Source organism: Triticum urartu, chromosome 4A (genome assembly GCF_056163025.1).
Source record: "Triticum urartu cultivar PI428250 chromosome 4A, HENAU_Tu73, whole genome shotgun sequence".
Classification (NCBI taxonomy): Eukaryota; Viridiplantae; Streptophyta; class Magnoliopsida; order Poales; family Poaceae; genus Triticum; species Triticum urartu.
The window spans coordinates 16,187,032-16,200,595 of NC_141876.1; the positions used below are offsets into that span (position 1 = coordinate 16,187,032).

General features: G+C 45.4%; 1 protein-coding gene across 1 annotated transcript; it reads right to left on the bottom strand.

Moving 5' to 3' along the window:
* Positions 1–6,916: 6,916 nt before the first annotated feature.
* Positions 6,917–7,734, bottom strand: LOC125554511 (pollen allergen KBG 41-like). The gene has a single exon (XM_087519481.1). The coding sequence runs from the start codon at positions 7,732–7,734 to the stop codon at positions 6,919–6,921; it is 816 nt and encodes a 271-aa protein (XP_087375607.1). The 3' UTR covers positions 6,917–6,918.
* Positions 7,735–13,564: the final 5,830 nt, after the last annotated feature.

The window sequence follows — 13,564 nt, forward strand, 5'->3', positions numbered from 1 at the left end:
AAGTAATGTTTTTGGTATTTTGTAGTGATAATAGCAATAGCAACGGAAAAGTAAATAAGCGAAGAACAATATATGGAAAGCTCGTAGGCAATGGATCGGTGATAGAGAATTATGCCGGATGCGGTTCATCATGTAATAGTCATAACCTAGGGTGACATAGAACTAGCTCCAATTCATCAATGTAATGTAGGCATGTATTCCGAATATAGTCATACGTGCTTATGGAAAAGAACTTGCATGACATCTTTTGTCCTACCCTCCGTGGCAGCGGGGTCCTAGCGGAAACTAAGGGATATTAAGGCCTCCTTTTAATAGAGTACCGGACCAAAGCATTAACACATAGTGAATACAAGAACTCCTCAAACTACGGTCATCACTGGGAGTGGTCCCGATTATTGTCACTTCGGGGTTGCCGGATCATAACACATAGTAGGTGACTATAGACTTGCAAGATAGGATCAAAAACTCTCATATATTGATGAAAACATAATAGGTTCAGATCTGCAATCATGGCACTCCGGCCCTAGTGACAAGCATTAAGCATAGCAAAGTCATAGCAACATCAATCTCAGAACATAGTGGATACTAGGGATCAAACCCTAACAAAACTAACTCGATTACATGATAAATCTCATCCAACCCATCACTGTCCAGCAAGCCTACGATGGAATTACTCACGCACGGCGGTGAGCTTCATGAAATTGGTGATGGAGGATGGTTGATGATGACGATGGCGATGGATTCCCCTCTCCGGAGCCCCGAACGGACTCCAGATCAGCCCTCCCGGGAGGTTTTAGGGCTTGGCAGCGGCTCCGTATCGTAAAACGCGATGAATCCTTCTCCTTTATTTTTTCACTCCCCGAAAGTAAATATATAGAGTTGGAGTTGTGGTCGGAGGAGCTCCAGGGGGGCCACGAGGTAGGGGGAGCGCCTTGGGGGGGGGGGCAGGCGCGCCCCCCACCCTCGTGGCTAGGGTGTGGGCCCCCTGGTCTTCATCTTTTGCAAGGATTTTTATTATTTCCAAATAGACGTTCCGTGAAGTTTCAGGTCATTCCGAGAACTTTTGTTTCTGCACATAAATAACACCATGGCAATTCTGCTGAAAATAGCGTCAGTCCAGGTTAGTTCCATTCAAATCATGCAAGTTAGAGTCCAAAACAAGGGCAAAAGTGTTTGGAAAAGTAGATACGACGGAGACGTATCAGGCGCCGGCGGAGTTAGGGAGCGTTCGAGGGAGGGGCACGCGGCGTCGAGATCGGGGTCAAGGCTTGGGCGCGCAGCGGAGGGCGGCGATGTAGGGTGACGACAACGGCGGCCATCGAGGGCAGCAGAGGGCGCGCGGAGGCCGACAAGAGAGCGCCCGGCGGCCGACGGCGATGTAGGGCGACGATGGCGGCGACAATAGATCGAGTGGGGATTTGGGGAATGTGGCTGGGGGAGAAGAATCGCGCGGTTAAGTCAAAAATAGCAGTAGTGCCAGCCTGGAAAAACTCTGCTCCTACATTAGCTATAGCTAACTTAGCTATAGCGCTAACTAACAAAACGCGCTATGCTACGTTAGCTATAACGCTTGTCCTGAAAGCACGCTACTGCTACGCCTTTCTCCTTTATTTTAGTTTTTATTTTATTTTCCTTCACATTTTCTTTTTTTCCTTTCCCCTTTTCTATTTCTTTCATTTTCATTTAATTTTCTATATGTCTTTTATTATATTTTCTTTTCATTAGCAGTAGCGCTTTTCGCGTAAAACACGCTGCTACAACCATCTTAGCAGCATCGCGCTTTGTGTAAACTCGCTACTACTATTCCTAGCCTGCCGAGAACAGTGTGGGAATTGTAGTAGTAACGCTTGTTTCTTCTGACACGCTACTGCTACAAAATTAGCCGCAATGCGTTTATTTGCCAGGCGCTGGTGGTAAGTAGTAGTAGCGCTTCTTTTTGACCCGCGCTAATGGTAAGTTTATGTGTATAATGTTGTTCCTAGTAGTGCAAAAATACATCAAAAAATATCTTCAATGATAAATTACAGACTTGCTATCAGTAGTAACCGGGGGAGAAATTAATTCTCGGTGTATGTAACAACAAATAGTACAACGTCTCCAATAGTTGAGTCATAGAGATGTTCTAATACTCTATAACATTATGCTCCCTAGTTTTAAGGAGCCCACCTTCAATTAAGGTCTCCAGCTGAAATTGGATCACCAGATTTTGACCGGGTCAAATATTTCTCAAATCTCTCTAATTCAATTCTTTTATATAATACACTATGCTTACTAATTTTTAATGTCTCACAATTAATTGAGGTCGTCTTCAACTTAAAATAGGGTCACCCGATTTTGACTGGGTCAATAATTTCTCAAGAAGCTCTCCCATTCAATTCTTTCATTTTCATATGTTTCCTAATTTTGAAGCTCTTTCATTCAATTGAGGTATTCAGTTTTGAGTTTGGTTTAAGATTTTGACCGGGCCAACGATTTTTCAAATCAACCAGCCAACCTATAAAAACATATCAACCTCATGCACGCTCCCACCACCAAGAAAAAAGAAGCGCTACCATGCGATACTATAGCACCAATATAGTTCATGCAGCCACCGATGCCGAAATTTCCCCACTAAATATATGTTGGTTAGCGGATAAAACAGAATCACATCATGAAAGGCCCATTAAATCACTGCATCATAAATAAAAATAAAACACACTCTATTATCTTTCTCACCCGTGAAACTAAATATTCCATCTGTTCCAAAATATAAGGGGTGTTAGTTTTTTGGAAAGTCAATTTTCTTTAACTTTGACCAAGCACATAGCAAAAAATATCGATATCCACAATATTAAACATAAAAAGTATGAAAATTCATTTCATGATGAATCTGATCATACCCGTTTGATATTATGGATTTTGATATATTTCTCTTCAAATTTTATCAAACTTAAAAGGTTTGACTTCAAATAAGTAATAAACTTTATATATTGAAACTGAGTGTGTATTTTTTTTAAGAAACCAAGCAACACCAATGGCGTCGCAAAGCGCGCTCAACCCTTCTAGTAAATAGGCTAATTGGGGCGGCACACCAAATATTTGAGGGAAGACAAGGGAAAGAAGGTGTAACAAAAAATTGAGGGAACTAAATATGCAAAAGAAAAAATGGGCACCTTGTGGTTGCCTTAGCTGCACAAGCATGTTGACCGACATGGTGGAAGATGCATGCTACGGCCTCATCGGTAGAGGGAGTCCATTAGTCTGCACCGGCTTGCACACTAGCTGACATCATTAGCGGTTTCTATTGCGGTGGCGCCGTCAGCGACGTTGACGACTCAGTGGGTGATTCAACCTGCCGGGGCCGCGGGGACGCGACATTGCCAGGCAAGTAAGCGTACGTGCCTTAGGGCATCTCCAGCCGCGTCTCCAACAGGGCCCCCCAGGCCACTTTTTCGGCGCCGGCGCCGAAAAAACGGTCCAGTCGCATTTTCAGGACGTCGAAAATCACTGGTTTGGACCTTTTTTCCGCCCGGCGGTCACAGGCTGAACCCGGCGCGCTGGGGAGCAGTTGGGGGCTCCGGCGCTAGGGAAAAGCACGCCTGGCCCACACCGACAGGGGAAAAGTCAAGGTTTTCTTCCCCCGACTCGCCTCGCACCCCCCGCGTCCTCGGCCACCACTAGCTATATCCCGGCGAAGGCCGCCGCCCTACTCCGCTAGATAGTCATTCCCCGCCGGAAAATAGCAGCGCTTCGCCGCGGCAGCCCCTCCCACAGCAGCTGGGCGTTTCCGGCCGCCGTTTTCGGCCGCGGAGGCGCGGTTTAACATTTGTGAAGACGATCTCAAACCCTGTGGCAGGAGGCAAGAACGCCTGGTTTGCGAAGCTTCAGGAGGCTTGCAGGAAGGATGTCGAGCGGGCATTTGGTGTGCTCCAATCTCGATTTGCTGTTGTTCGGTACCCCGCTCAGACCTGGTCCAAAGATCAAATGTGGGAGATTATGACTTGTTGTGTCATCTTGCACAACATGATCATCGAGAGCGAGCAAAAAGACCCAGTGTTTGACACTGAACCATACTACAGGCAGGGTCCTCTAGCCGAAGTTGATCACCAGCTACCGGCAACTTGGACTGCCTATATCAGTATGCGTCAGGAGATCCGAGACCCACAGGTGCATCATCAACTGCAGAAAGATCTGATTGAGCACCTATGGAGGCTCAAGGGGGACGCCGTGTGATGAAATACGAGTTTTTATTTGTTGAACTATATAATTTGTATTGAACTATTTGTTGTTGTACTATTTTGTTGAAGTATTTGATTTTTCTGTGATGAAATATGTGATAAGAAATAATTGTGTTGATAATTGAACGCCGAGACACGGCGAAACCACGCCGAATATGGGCCTATTCTCGCCCATATGGGTCCTTTATTCACCGAAATTGGGCTGCAAAGTGGGTCAATTTCGGCGCCTGGGGGCGACGACTGGATGCAAAACCGCCCCCAGCGCCGATTGTATCACCGGCTCGCCCCCAGGGGGCGATTTTTATGCGTCCTGGGGGGGCTAACGGCTGGAGATGCCCTTAGGCTACTCATAGTTCGGAATATTATATACTAGTATCATACACATCTATACCAATATAAAAAAACCCAAATGGCCAGATTCAAATTATCTCGACCGTCAAGTCATGTTATCTAGCAGTTCAAATCGCTCCAATGTTGAGCATCAAACACGTTTAACGCTCTAATTATCCACCACTACCATTGGTTATAAACACGTTTTGACTCAACGCCATCCCTTGAAATCTGACATGTAATTAATATCCTATCATTCCCGCAAAAAAGTAATTGATATCTTACCAAATACCAACGTGCAACAGATATATCTTACCTAATATAAAGTGCAACTAATATCCTACCTAATATAAACATGCATTGCACGTACATTATTACTAGTGATACTAATGTATGATACTATCTTCGTAGTGCATAGTATTATAGAGTAGTACCATAGATGATCATATTTATTGCCATGTATGACACAAAGTAGCATAACATTTAGGGTATCATACACATGATACGGTATCTACCTATGTTACTTTAATCCTCTCGCTCTTCTTTAATTCTCTGCCATATCAGCATGTTTGTTATTCCCGAGTGCATGATACAAGCTAAGATACCACCACTATGGTCAGCCTTAGCTATCCCCACCCTTGGCTCCCTGCCACCAACTAAATCCTCATCTCTACGGGCTGGATCTGAGAGGCATTGGAGACGACCAAGCCATCCTATATAGATTTAAGTAAATTTTACACATGAATCGATATATTGCTGGTGTGCTGACCGTGCATGTCCAAATCAGATTAATTACAAAGAAAGCTAACTGACGATCGTTAGTTGTGGGCATTTTTGCAGCGACTCCCCATCCTCTGTCGGTTACGTTTGCGCGAACACCTTGGCACATGATTGGTTCCACGTTAGTTTTTATATGCAGTTCGTTGTGTGATAAGGGCATGTACAATGGTTGATAAGATAGTCTTATCTTAAGTCTTGCATGTAATTTGGAGATGGCAAAAAATATGTCTACAATGGAGTGCATCGATTCGATGCCGAGACTCATGTGCATCCGGTTAGATAAAAAATAAAACAAATAGTAAAAAAATTCCAAAATTCCAAAAAAATCCCATGGTAGACAGTTTATTGCATGAGGTTCTCTCTAAATATTAGCTCATTTTGGCATCTGAGTAGCTCTCAGCAAAAAAGACAAATGGGGTCAAAACAGTACATGAACAGTAAACTGTTTTACAGACCCCGAATTTGTCTTTTTTAGAGGTCATACAGTGGGAGAGACTCCACTTTGGGAGGGAGTAATATGGTACATGAACAGTGTTTGTATTATTCAAAAATATGGTACAATGTACATAACATAATTACAGAATACTCGTCCTCCACTTTGGGAGGGAGTAACTACTACTTTATGTTGGAAAGTCTAATGAGGTGGTAAGTTTTGTACAAAAGAGTGAATGAAGTCTCTCTTATATCAGTCCTAGTTCTATGTTGGAGGAGGCTGAAATCATGTTCAAATCGTACAAGCCAAGAATGGAAAGTGGGGGTGATGCTTCTGAAGTGCTTGTTATTTCTCTCTTTCCAGATACTCCAAGCAGCTTGTAGAAATATTTTCATGAACATGGGCTTGGTCCAATTTTCATGAACATGGGCTTGCTCCAATTGGTGGCTGCGTGGCTTATCCATTGAAGTCTGGATCCAGTGTCTTCCCATGTGATCCCTAGGATGGACCAGCATTGCTTACTGAAGGAGCATTGGAAGATCATATGTTCCATGTCCTCTTCTATTTGTTGATCACATAATAGGCAGTTGTAATCATCCCCAATGTTGTAGTGTCTCCTCTTGAGCATGTTGCGTGAATTTGTCTTTTTTTCCGAGTGTAGCTCAGTTGTCCAAATAATTTGAAAATTGGGGCGGACCTCACGCATCAAATTGTCTACCATGGAAAAAATTGGAATTTTTTGAATTTTGCTAGTATTTGTTTTAATTTTGTTATTCAACACGGGTGCAGATGTGCCCGGGCTTAGAAAATGATTTTCGTCTACAATGGATCATCTTTTAGCATTATCTTAAATAATTAGCTATTCCTAAAGATATTGTGAGACATATTGTGCTAAGAATTATCTCTTGTCTTATGATTTCTCATTCCTCCACCTTATTATTTATCCTACGTGGCATTCTTAAGATAAAAACATTATACATGCCCTAAGGGCTTCTACAATGATTGATAAGACGGTCTTATTTTAAGGTTTGCATTTAATTTAGGGATGACAAAAAAATACGCATACAATGGGTTATATCTGAGCTTTATCTTCAATAACTAGTTATTCCTAAAAACATTATAAGATATATTGTGCTAAGAGATAAGATAAGCCTTTTCTTATAATTTCTCGGTAGTGGGAGTGGCAGTGTCTGCAGTGGGAGTGGCAGGGGCAGTGGCCGCAGCGGCCATGGCGAGGATGGTCTTGCTCAGGGCGGACTCAAAGGCCAAGAGCTTGTCCTTGGGCGTATTGGGAACAGTGATGCCGTAGACGTTCTTGATGCTGGACACAAGGTCGGGGACGAATTTGTAGCCCTCGTATGCACCGCCTGTGGTTTCCTTGATGGCCTTGTTAAAGGCAGACTTGAAGACGGCGAACTTGTCCTTGATCGGGGCAGCGTCGGCCGCGGCGGCTGCAGTCCTAAAGGCAGCGTCGATCTGGTCGATGGCCTTCAGCTCTTCGGCAGGGATTGCCCCCTTGACTTCCTCGTCGGCGGGCTTGACGGCGTGGACCTCGAGGATGCCGGCGATGATGCGGAGCGACTCGCTGAGGATGGCCACGAAGGCATCGTACTTGGCCTCCGGGGTAGCGCCCTTGGCGAAGTGGTAGGCCGTCAATTGAGCGAAGGCGATCCTGGTGGTGAACGTGGCCTGGAAGTTGAACGTGCCGGTGATCCCTCCGATAGACCAGCCAAAGTTCAGGGTGAAGGTGGTCTGGAATGTCTTGTACTTGTCCGCTGGAGCGACCACAGCTGCGGCCGCCACAGCTGCCTTGAAGGCGTTGTTGGCCTTCTCAATTAGCTTCTGCTCTTCGGTCGTGGCCTTCGGTTGTGCCCCGGCCAGGGCAGAGCTGGCTTCGACAGCATACGAGACAGCTGGCCCCGCCATGAGGGTGACAGCCACAAAGAGCGCCACTGTGCACTGATGCACTGCCATTGTTGCTACTCTTGTCTTGCATTAGTTGGTTTGTACAGTACGTAGGAGGAGAGATTGTGGTGTGGTGTGAAGATGAGGTATCCAAATTAGAATTACGGTGAGAGACCAGGAGAGATTGCCGCGCCCAAATTAGCAATCTTCTCCTCCCCTCTCCTTTTTTAGCCAAACTAATTATCCATGTGAGGTCTTCATCCCACAAACCAATGAATTAGCGAACCAACCTGTGGTTGAGATGGTTAGGTGGACAGTGGTATTCCCAACCCATCAGGGTTCAAATCCTGGTGCTCGCATTATTCCTGGATTTATTTCAGGATTTCCGGCGATGCGCTTTCAGTGGGAGGAGATGTTCCCGTCGATGACGAGGCGCCTACGGGTCTCTCAGAGGTGCTCATAGGGGTAGGGTGTGCGTGTGTGCGTTCATAGGGGTGAGTGTATGCGCGTGTATATGAGCGCTTGTGTCTGTACTGATGCTCAAAAAAACCCAATGAATTAGATCGCTAACTATTGTTTGACCTCGTGGGTAATATATATACTGGAAATAAAGCAATATAATATTTTTGGTTTCGTCTCACTTTGATGATTTTTTGGGGCCGCCTAGGAATGAACGAAAAGGCAACAAGCGTTTCGGTTTCTGTCGTGGTTTTGTCATGACAGATGCCGTAGTGAAAGAACTTAGGTGTGGAGCCATCACAACGTGGGTTAGCTCGAAGGGGTTGAACGGGACAAAGGACACAAAGGATTTACCCTTAGCACTTACCCTTGGGCAACTTTAAAGGCAGACATTTGGGTACTAGAAGAGTTGCCGGACGATGGAGGAGTCTTCTGATAATTTGAGTCAGAAGGAGTGAGAGGCTGACGTATGAAGCCAACTAAGGGAAGAGAATTTGAATCATGTACCACCTCGTGTTGACGCTTGCGAGGAGCAGGCGTACTTGGTAAGCCGGAAATAAGGTCTTGAGAACCGCCACTTCGGGTTGGGCGTCTTGCTTCATGTTGATGTTTCTTCAAAAAAAATTGGGATCCAAGTAAGCAAGAGGATGAGAAAATTTCACCTTCTAGATGGCCTGCCGAATTTTTTGTCTTGCCAAGGGTTCTGAGTCGGAGGAGACAATGATTACCTCTGTTGCATCTGCATGACTTGTTGTTGCATCACCCTGAGAAGAGCCGGCATCAATAAGTTTCATAAAAAAGATGACCAAGGGAGTCAAGTTCTACCTTTGACTCATCATCATTAAGCTTGAGCAGGTCTTCAGCGGTGGTTTTCTTGGGATGACCGGGACCTCTAGTTGTTTTCTTCTGTTTCTTGGTAAAAGCAGTAGTGGGCAATTTCTTCTTCCAAAAGGGAGAGTCCACCTGAAAACATAAATGACAGTGAGAAGATGACCAGTTTATGAGAAAATGATAAATAAGTTAAAGGGATTTAAAGTACTTACATTGGGAGTAGGATTGAGAGCACAAAAAGGGTTCAGTCCCGATTTGCTACAGCTTTTGAGGCTCTCCCCAAGCAACGACTTGGTCATTTCATTGTTTTCCTGTTCTTCAAGATGTGTTTGATTGTATCGCTATGGGTCTTTCACATCACATGTGTAGTCGTACATTAAGCCGGCACAGCGGCTCAAGGATAGGATTCTCCACGCGACCCAACAACGGACTTAATCAACACCAGTTAAGCCATTGGCTAGTAAGGCTCTTATCCTTGAAAAGGTAGGCGCATACTTGGCTCATTCTGCAGCTATGATCCGGTCAGGGAGCGGATGCCTAGGGCTGAGCCGGCAAGTGCGGAAACCCGACAGAGGATTTTCACCTGCTGGAGAGGTGTCTTGGCAGTAGAACAAAGTCTAGTTCCAATCCTTGGGATGACTGGGCAGTCATGTAGCTGCGGGGAAGACGACGTATCTCCGCCACTGTATTGAAATCCCGCCGAGTTCAAGGCTAGGCCCGTCTGTCATCTCGGTCTAGCGGTTCAAACAATAATATTCTCTGAATAAAATCAACACTGGGCTCCCCTTGAAGGTAAAGCTCACAAAAGACTTGGAAGTTGCATATATTGGAAACAAAGTTGGGGCCGATATCTTGGGGGTGCAGCTTGTAGAAGTTCAGAACATCCCTAAAATCTAATCCTACTAATTTAATGGCATAAATGTTGGTGTATTATTATATAAATACAGTCAAACATAAAAGGTTTGACTTTCTAACAAAGTTGGAAACAGACTCTTTGAAGGAGGGAGGGAGTAAGGCAGAATTTTGTATGAACCGCATTTATGTTTTGTACATACAATATTACTTAAATTTGAATGCACATAATTCTTTTACTTCCATTGCAACGCACGGGTGTATGTGCTAGTATCATCTACCCTTATACAAGAGTCATGGTGATCATCACCTTTCCTTTTTACACTTTTTCCTTTGGCAAGCACTTTGTGTTGGAGCGATCCGGATATATATATCCACTTGGATGTAGGTTTTCATAAATTATTATTGTTGACATTACCCTTGAGGTAAAAGGTTGGGAGGCGAAACTATAAGCCCATATCTTTCTCTGTGTCCGATTAAAACTTTGAACCCATAAATATCACGTGAGTGTTAGCAATTGTGAAAGGTGAAATGATAGTTGAGTATGTGGAGTTTGCTGAACCAAAGCTCTTACATAGACCCTTCCCGAAAATAAGATGAATTGCAATTGTTTGATGGCTAAGAGCATGGTTTGTTAGTTTTCAAGAAAGTTTATGATCTATACTTTAACATGTGAATAGCTTGTTACTTGATCATGAGAAGTTTTATGAGTTGAGCTACTGTTATGATATATAATGATGCTAGAAAAAGTTATTGGAACTATCATTGATCAAACTCTTGCACTTGCTAGCATTCACACTTCATAAATTATTTCTTTTATCATTTACCTACTCGAGGACGAGAAGAAATTAAGCTTGGGGATGCTGATACGTCTCCAACGTATCTATAATTTATGAAGCATTCATGATATTATATTATCCATCTTAGATGTTTAATGGGCCTTTATATGTTGTTTTCTATGATTTTTGGGACTAACCTACTAACCTAGAGCCCAGTGCCAGTTTCTGTTTTTCCTTGTTTTTCAGTATCGCAGAAAAGGAAAATCAAATGGAGTCCAATTGGCCTGAAAATTCATGGAGATTGTTTTTGGACCAGAAGAAGCCCACGGAGTACCGGAGATGGACCAGAGGAGTCCCGAGGCCACCACGAGGGTGGGGGCGCGCCCTACCCCTTGGGTGCGCCGCCCTATCACGTGGCCGCCTCGGGGTCCCTCCTGACTTGTTCCCGACTCCAACACCTCTTATATATACCCAAACTTCCAGAAAGAAACCTAGATCGGAAGTTCCGCCGCTGTAAGCCTCTGTAGCCACGAGAAATCAATCTAGGCCCTCTCTGGCACCCTGCCGGAGGGGGCCATCATCACCGGAGGCCATGGAGGAGGATCCCGGAGGGGCCATCATCGCCATGAAGGCCAAGATCCAGAGGGAGAACATCTCCCCATCCAGGGGGAGGCCATGGAGGACGAAGCACAAGGGGGAGAACCTCTCCTCTCTCTCGGTGGCGCCAGAGTGCCATCGAGAGGGGAATCATCGCCGCGGTGATCGTCTTCATCAACATCACCATCCTCATCTCTGTTACGCGGTCCACTCTCCCGCACCCTGCTGTAATCCCTATTTGAACATGGTGCTTTATTCCACATATTATAATCCAATGATGTGTTGCCATCCTATGATGTTTTGAGTAGATATCCTTTGTCTTTGGGTTGATTGATGGTCTATATTGGTATGAGTTGTATGTTTTATTTTGATGATGTCCTATTGTGCCCTCCGTGTCGCGCAAGCATGAGGGATTCCCGCTGTAGGGTGTTGCAATACGTTCATCATTCACTTATAGTGGGTTGCTTGAGTGACAGAAGCATAAACCCGAGTAAGGGGTTGTTGCGTATGGGATAAAGTGGACTTGATGCTTTAATGCTATGGTTGGGTTTTACCTTAATGATCTTTAGTAGTTGCGGATGCTTGCTAGAGTTCCAATCATAAGTGCATATGATCCAAGAAGATAAAGTATGTTAGCTTATGCATCTCCCTCATATGAAATTGCAATGACGACTATCGGTCTTATTAACAATTTCCTAGGACAATACCGCACAGTGATCCATCATTATTCCACACTCTCTATTTATAATACTTAGTAATATATTCTAACTTTATGATAAAACACCTACTTTTATGTTTTAGCTCTCCGATATAATGCAAAGTTATCCTCTTCATACCCACAACGTAGTTTTATTTCTCGTTTCTAGTTGGAAGCAAACGTTCCGTGTACGTAGAGTCATATCAGTGGCAGATAGGGCTTGAGAGAATATTGATCTTACCTTTAGCTCCTTGTGGGTTCGACACTCCATACTTATCCTTCCACCATTGGGAATTGCTACGATGATTCCCTGGACTTGGGGATTATCATGAACCAGCGCTCTTCAACCCGAAAGGCATTCGTAGAAAACAGTACGTACCACATGGGGTGATGAATGCGTTTTTTTCTTCGTCTTCCTTCATCATGAAGATCTGGTGGTGTCCTGAATAGGCGTCGAGGAATATAATGACAGCAGGTCACACCCGGCAGTGGAGTCCACAATCTGGTCGATGCGTGGCAGAGGGAAAGGATCCTTTGGACAAGCTTTATTGACATCTGTGTAGTCAATACACAGCCTCCATTTGCCATTTGCCTTACGCACCACCACTGGATTGGCCAACCACGTAGGGTGGAGCACTCCTCTAACCAGGTCTGTCGCCTCCAACTTCCTGATCTCCTCGATGATGAACTCTTGTCGCTCCAAAGCTTGCTTTCCTGACCTTCTGCTTGACGGGCCGCGCATGAGGACAGACAACAAGATGATGCTCAATCACCTCCCTGGGAACGCCGGGGATGTAGGATGCTTGCCATGCAAACACATCAACATTCGCCCGCAGGAAGGCGACGAACGCGCTTTCCTATTTGCTATCGAGGGTGGAGCTTATAGTGAAAGCCCCGCCCGTGTTGTCCTCTTTGACGGACACCTTCTTGGTTTCTGGTGGTGCAGCCTTGGACTTCTAACTCTTGCCGGTGGAGCTCTCTGGCACGTCCTCAATGGGAGCACAGCACTCCAAAGAGGCGTGCTTGCCGTAGTGGGTGCAAGAGGTCTTGTCGGAAGAGATCTCGCCGGCAGAAGTCTTGTCGGCCTTCTTCCTTCCCAGGGCTTGAGCGGTAGGAGCAAGTGCCTTGGCGGCAGTTGCTGCAACTGCCTCTCAGTAGAGTTGGTCGGCGCAGATGAGCGCGTCTTTCTTGTCAAAGGGGACGGTGATGATGGTCAGCGGCCCCGGCATCTTCAATGTGTTGTAGGCGTAGTGCGACGCCGACGTGAACTTGGCCAGCGCTGGGCGGCCAAGGATCCCATTGTATGGCAAGGGGATATCGGCAACATCGAAAACGATCTTCTCCATCCTATAGTTCAGCTCGCCCCCAAACGTAATGGGCATCGTGATTTTGCCTTTTGGCTGGCTCCTTCCTAGGTTGACCCCTTGAAAGGTGCCAGTCTCCTCGAGATATCCATCAGGAATCTGCAGCCTCTTGATCACAATGGGCGAGCTCAAGTTCAAACCGGCCCCACCGTCAACCAGCACTTTTGTCACCTTGAGGTTGCGTATTGTTGGTGAAACCAACAACGACAAACACCCGACCACAGTTGTGTGATCAGGGTGATCCTCGGTGTCAAAAATGATGGGCGTGCGGGACCACTTCAGTGGCTTCTAGGCATCGAACGATGGCTCAGCCGTAGTGA

Excerpts from the sequence above, each read along its gene's own strand:
- LOC125554511 (XM_087519481.1), bottom strand. The coding sequence starts at position 7,734 with ATGGCAGTGCATCAGTGCACAGTGGCGCTCTTTGTGGCTGTCACCCTC.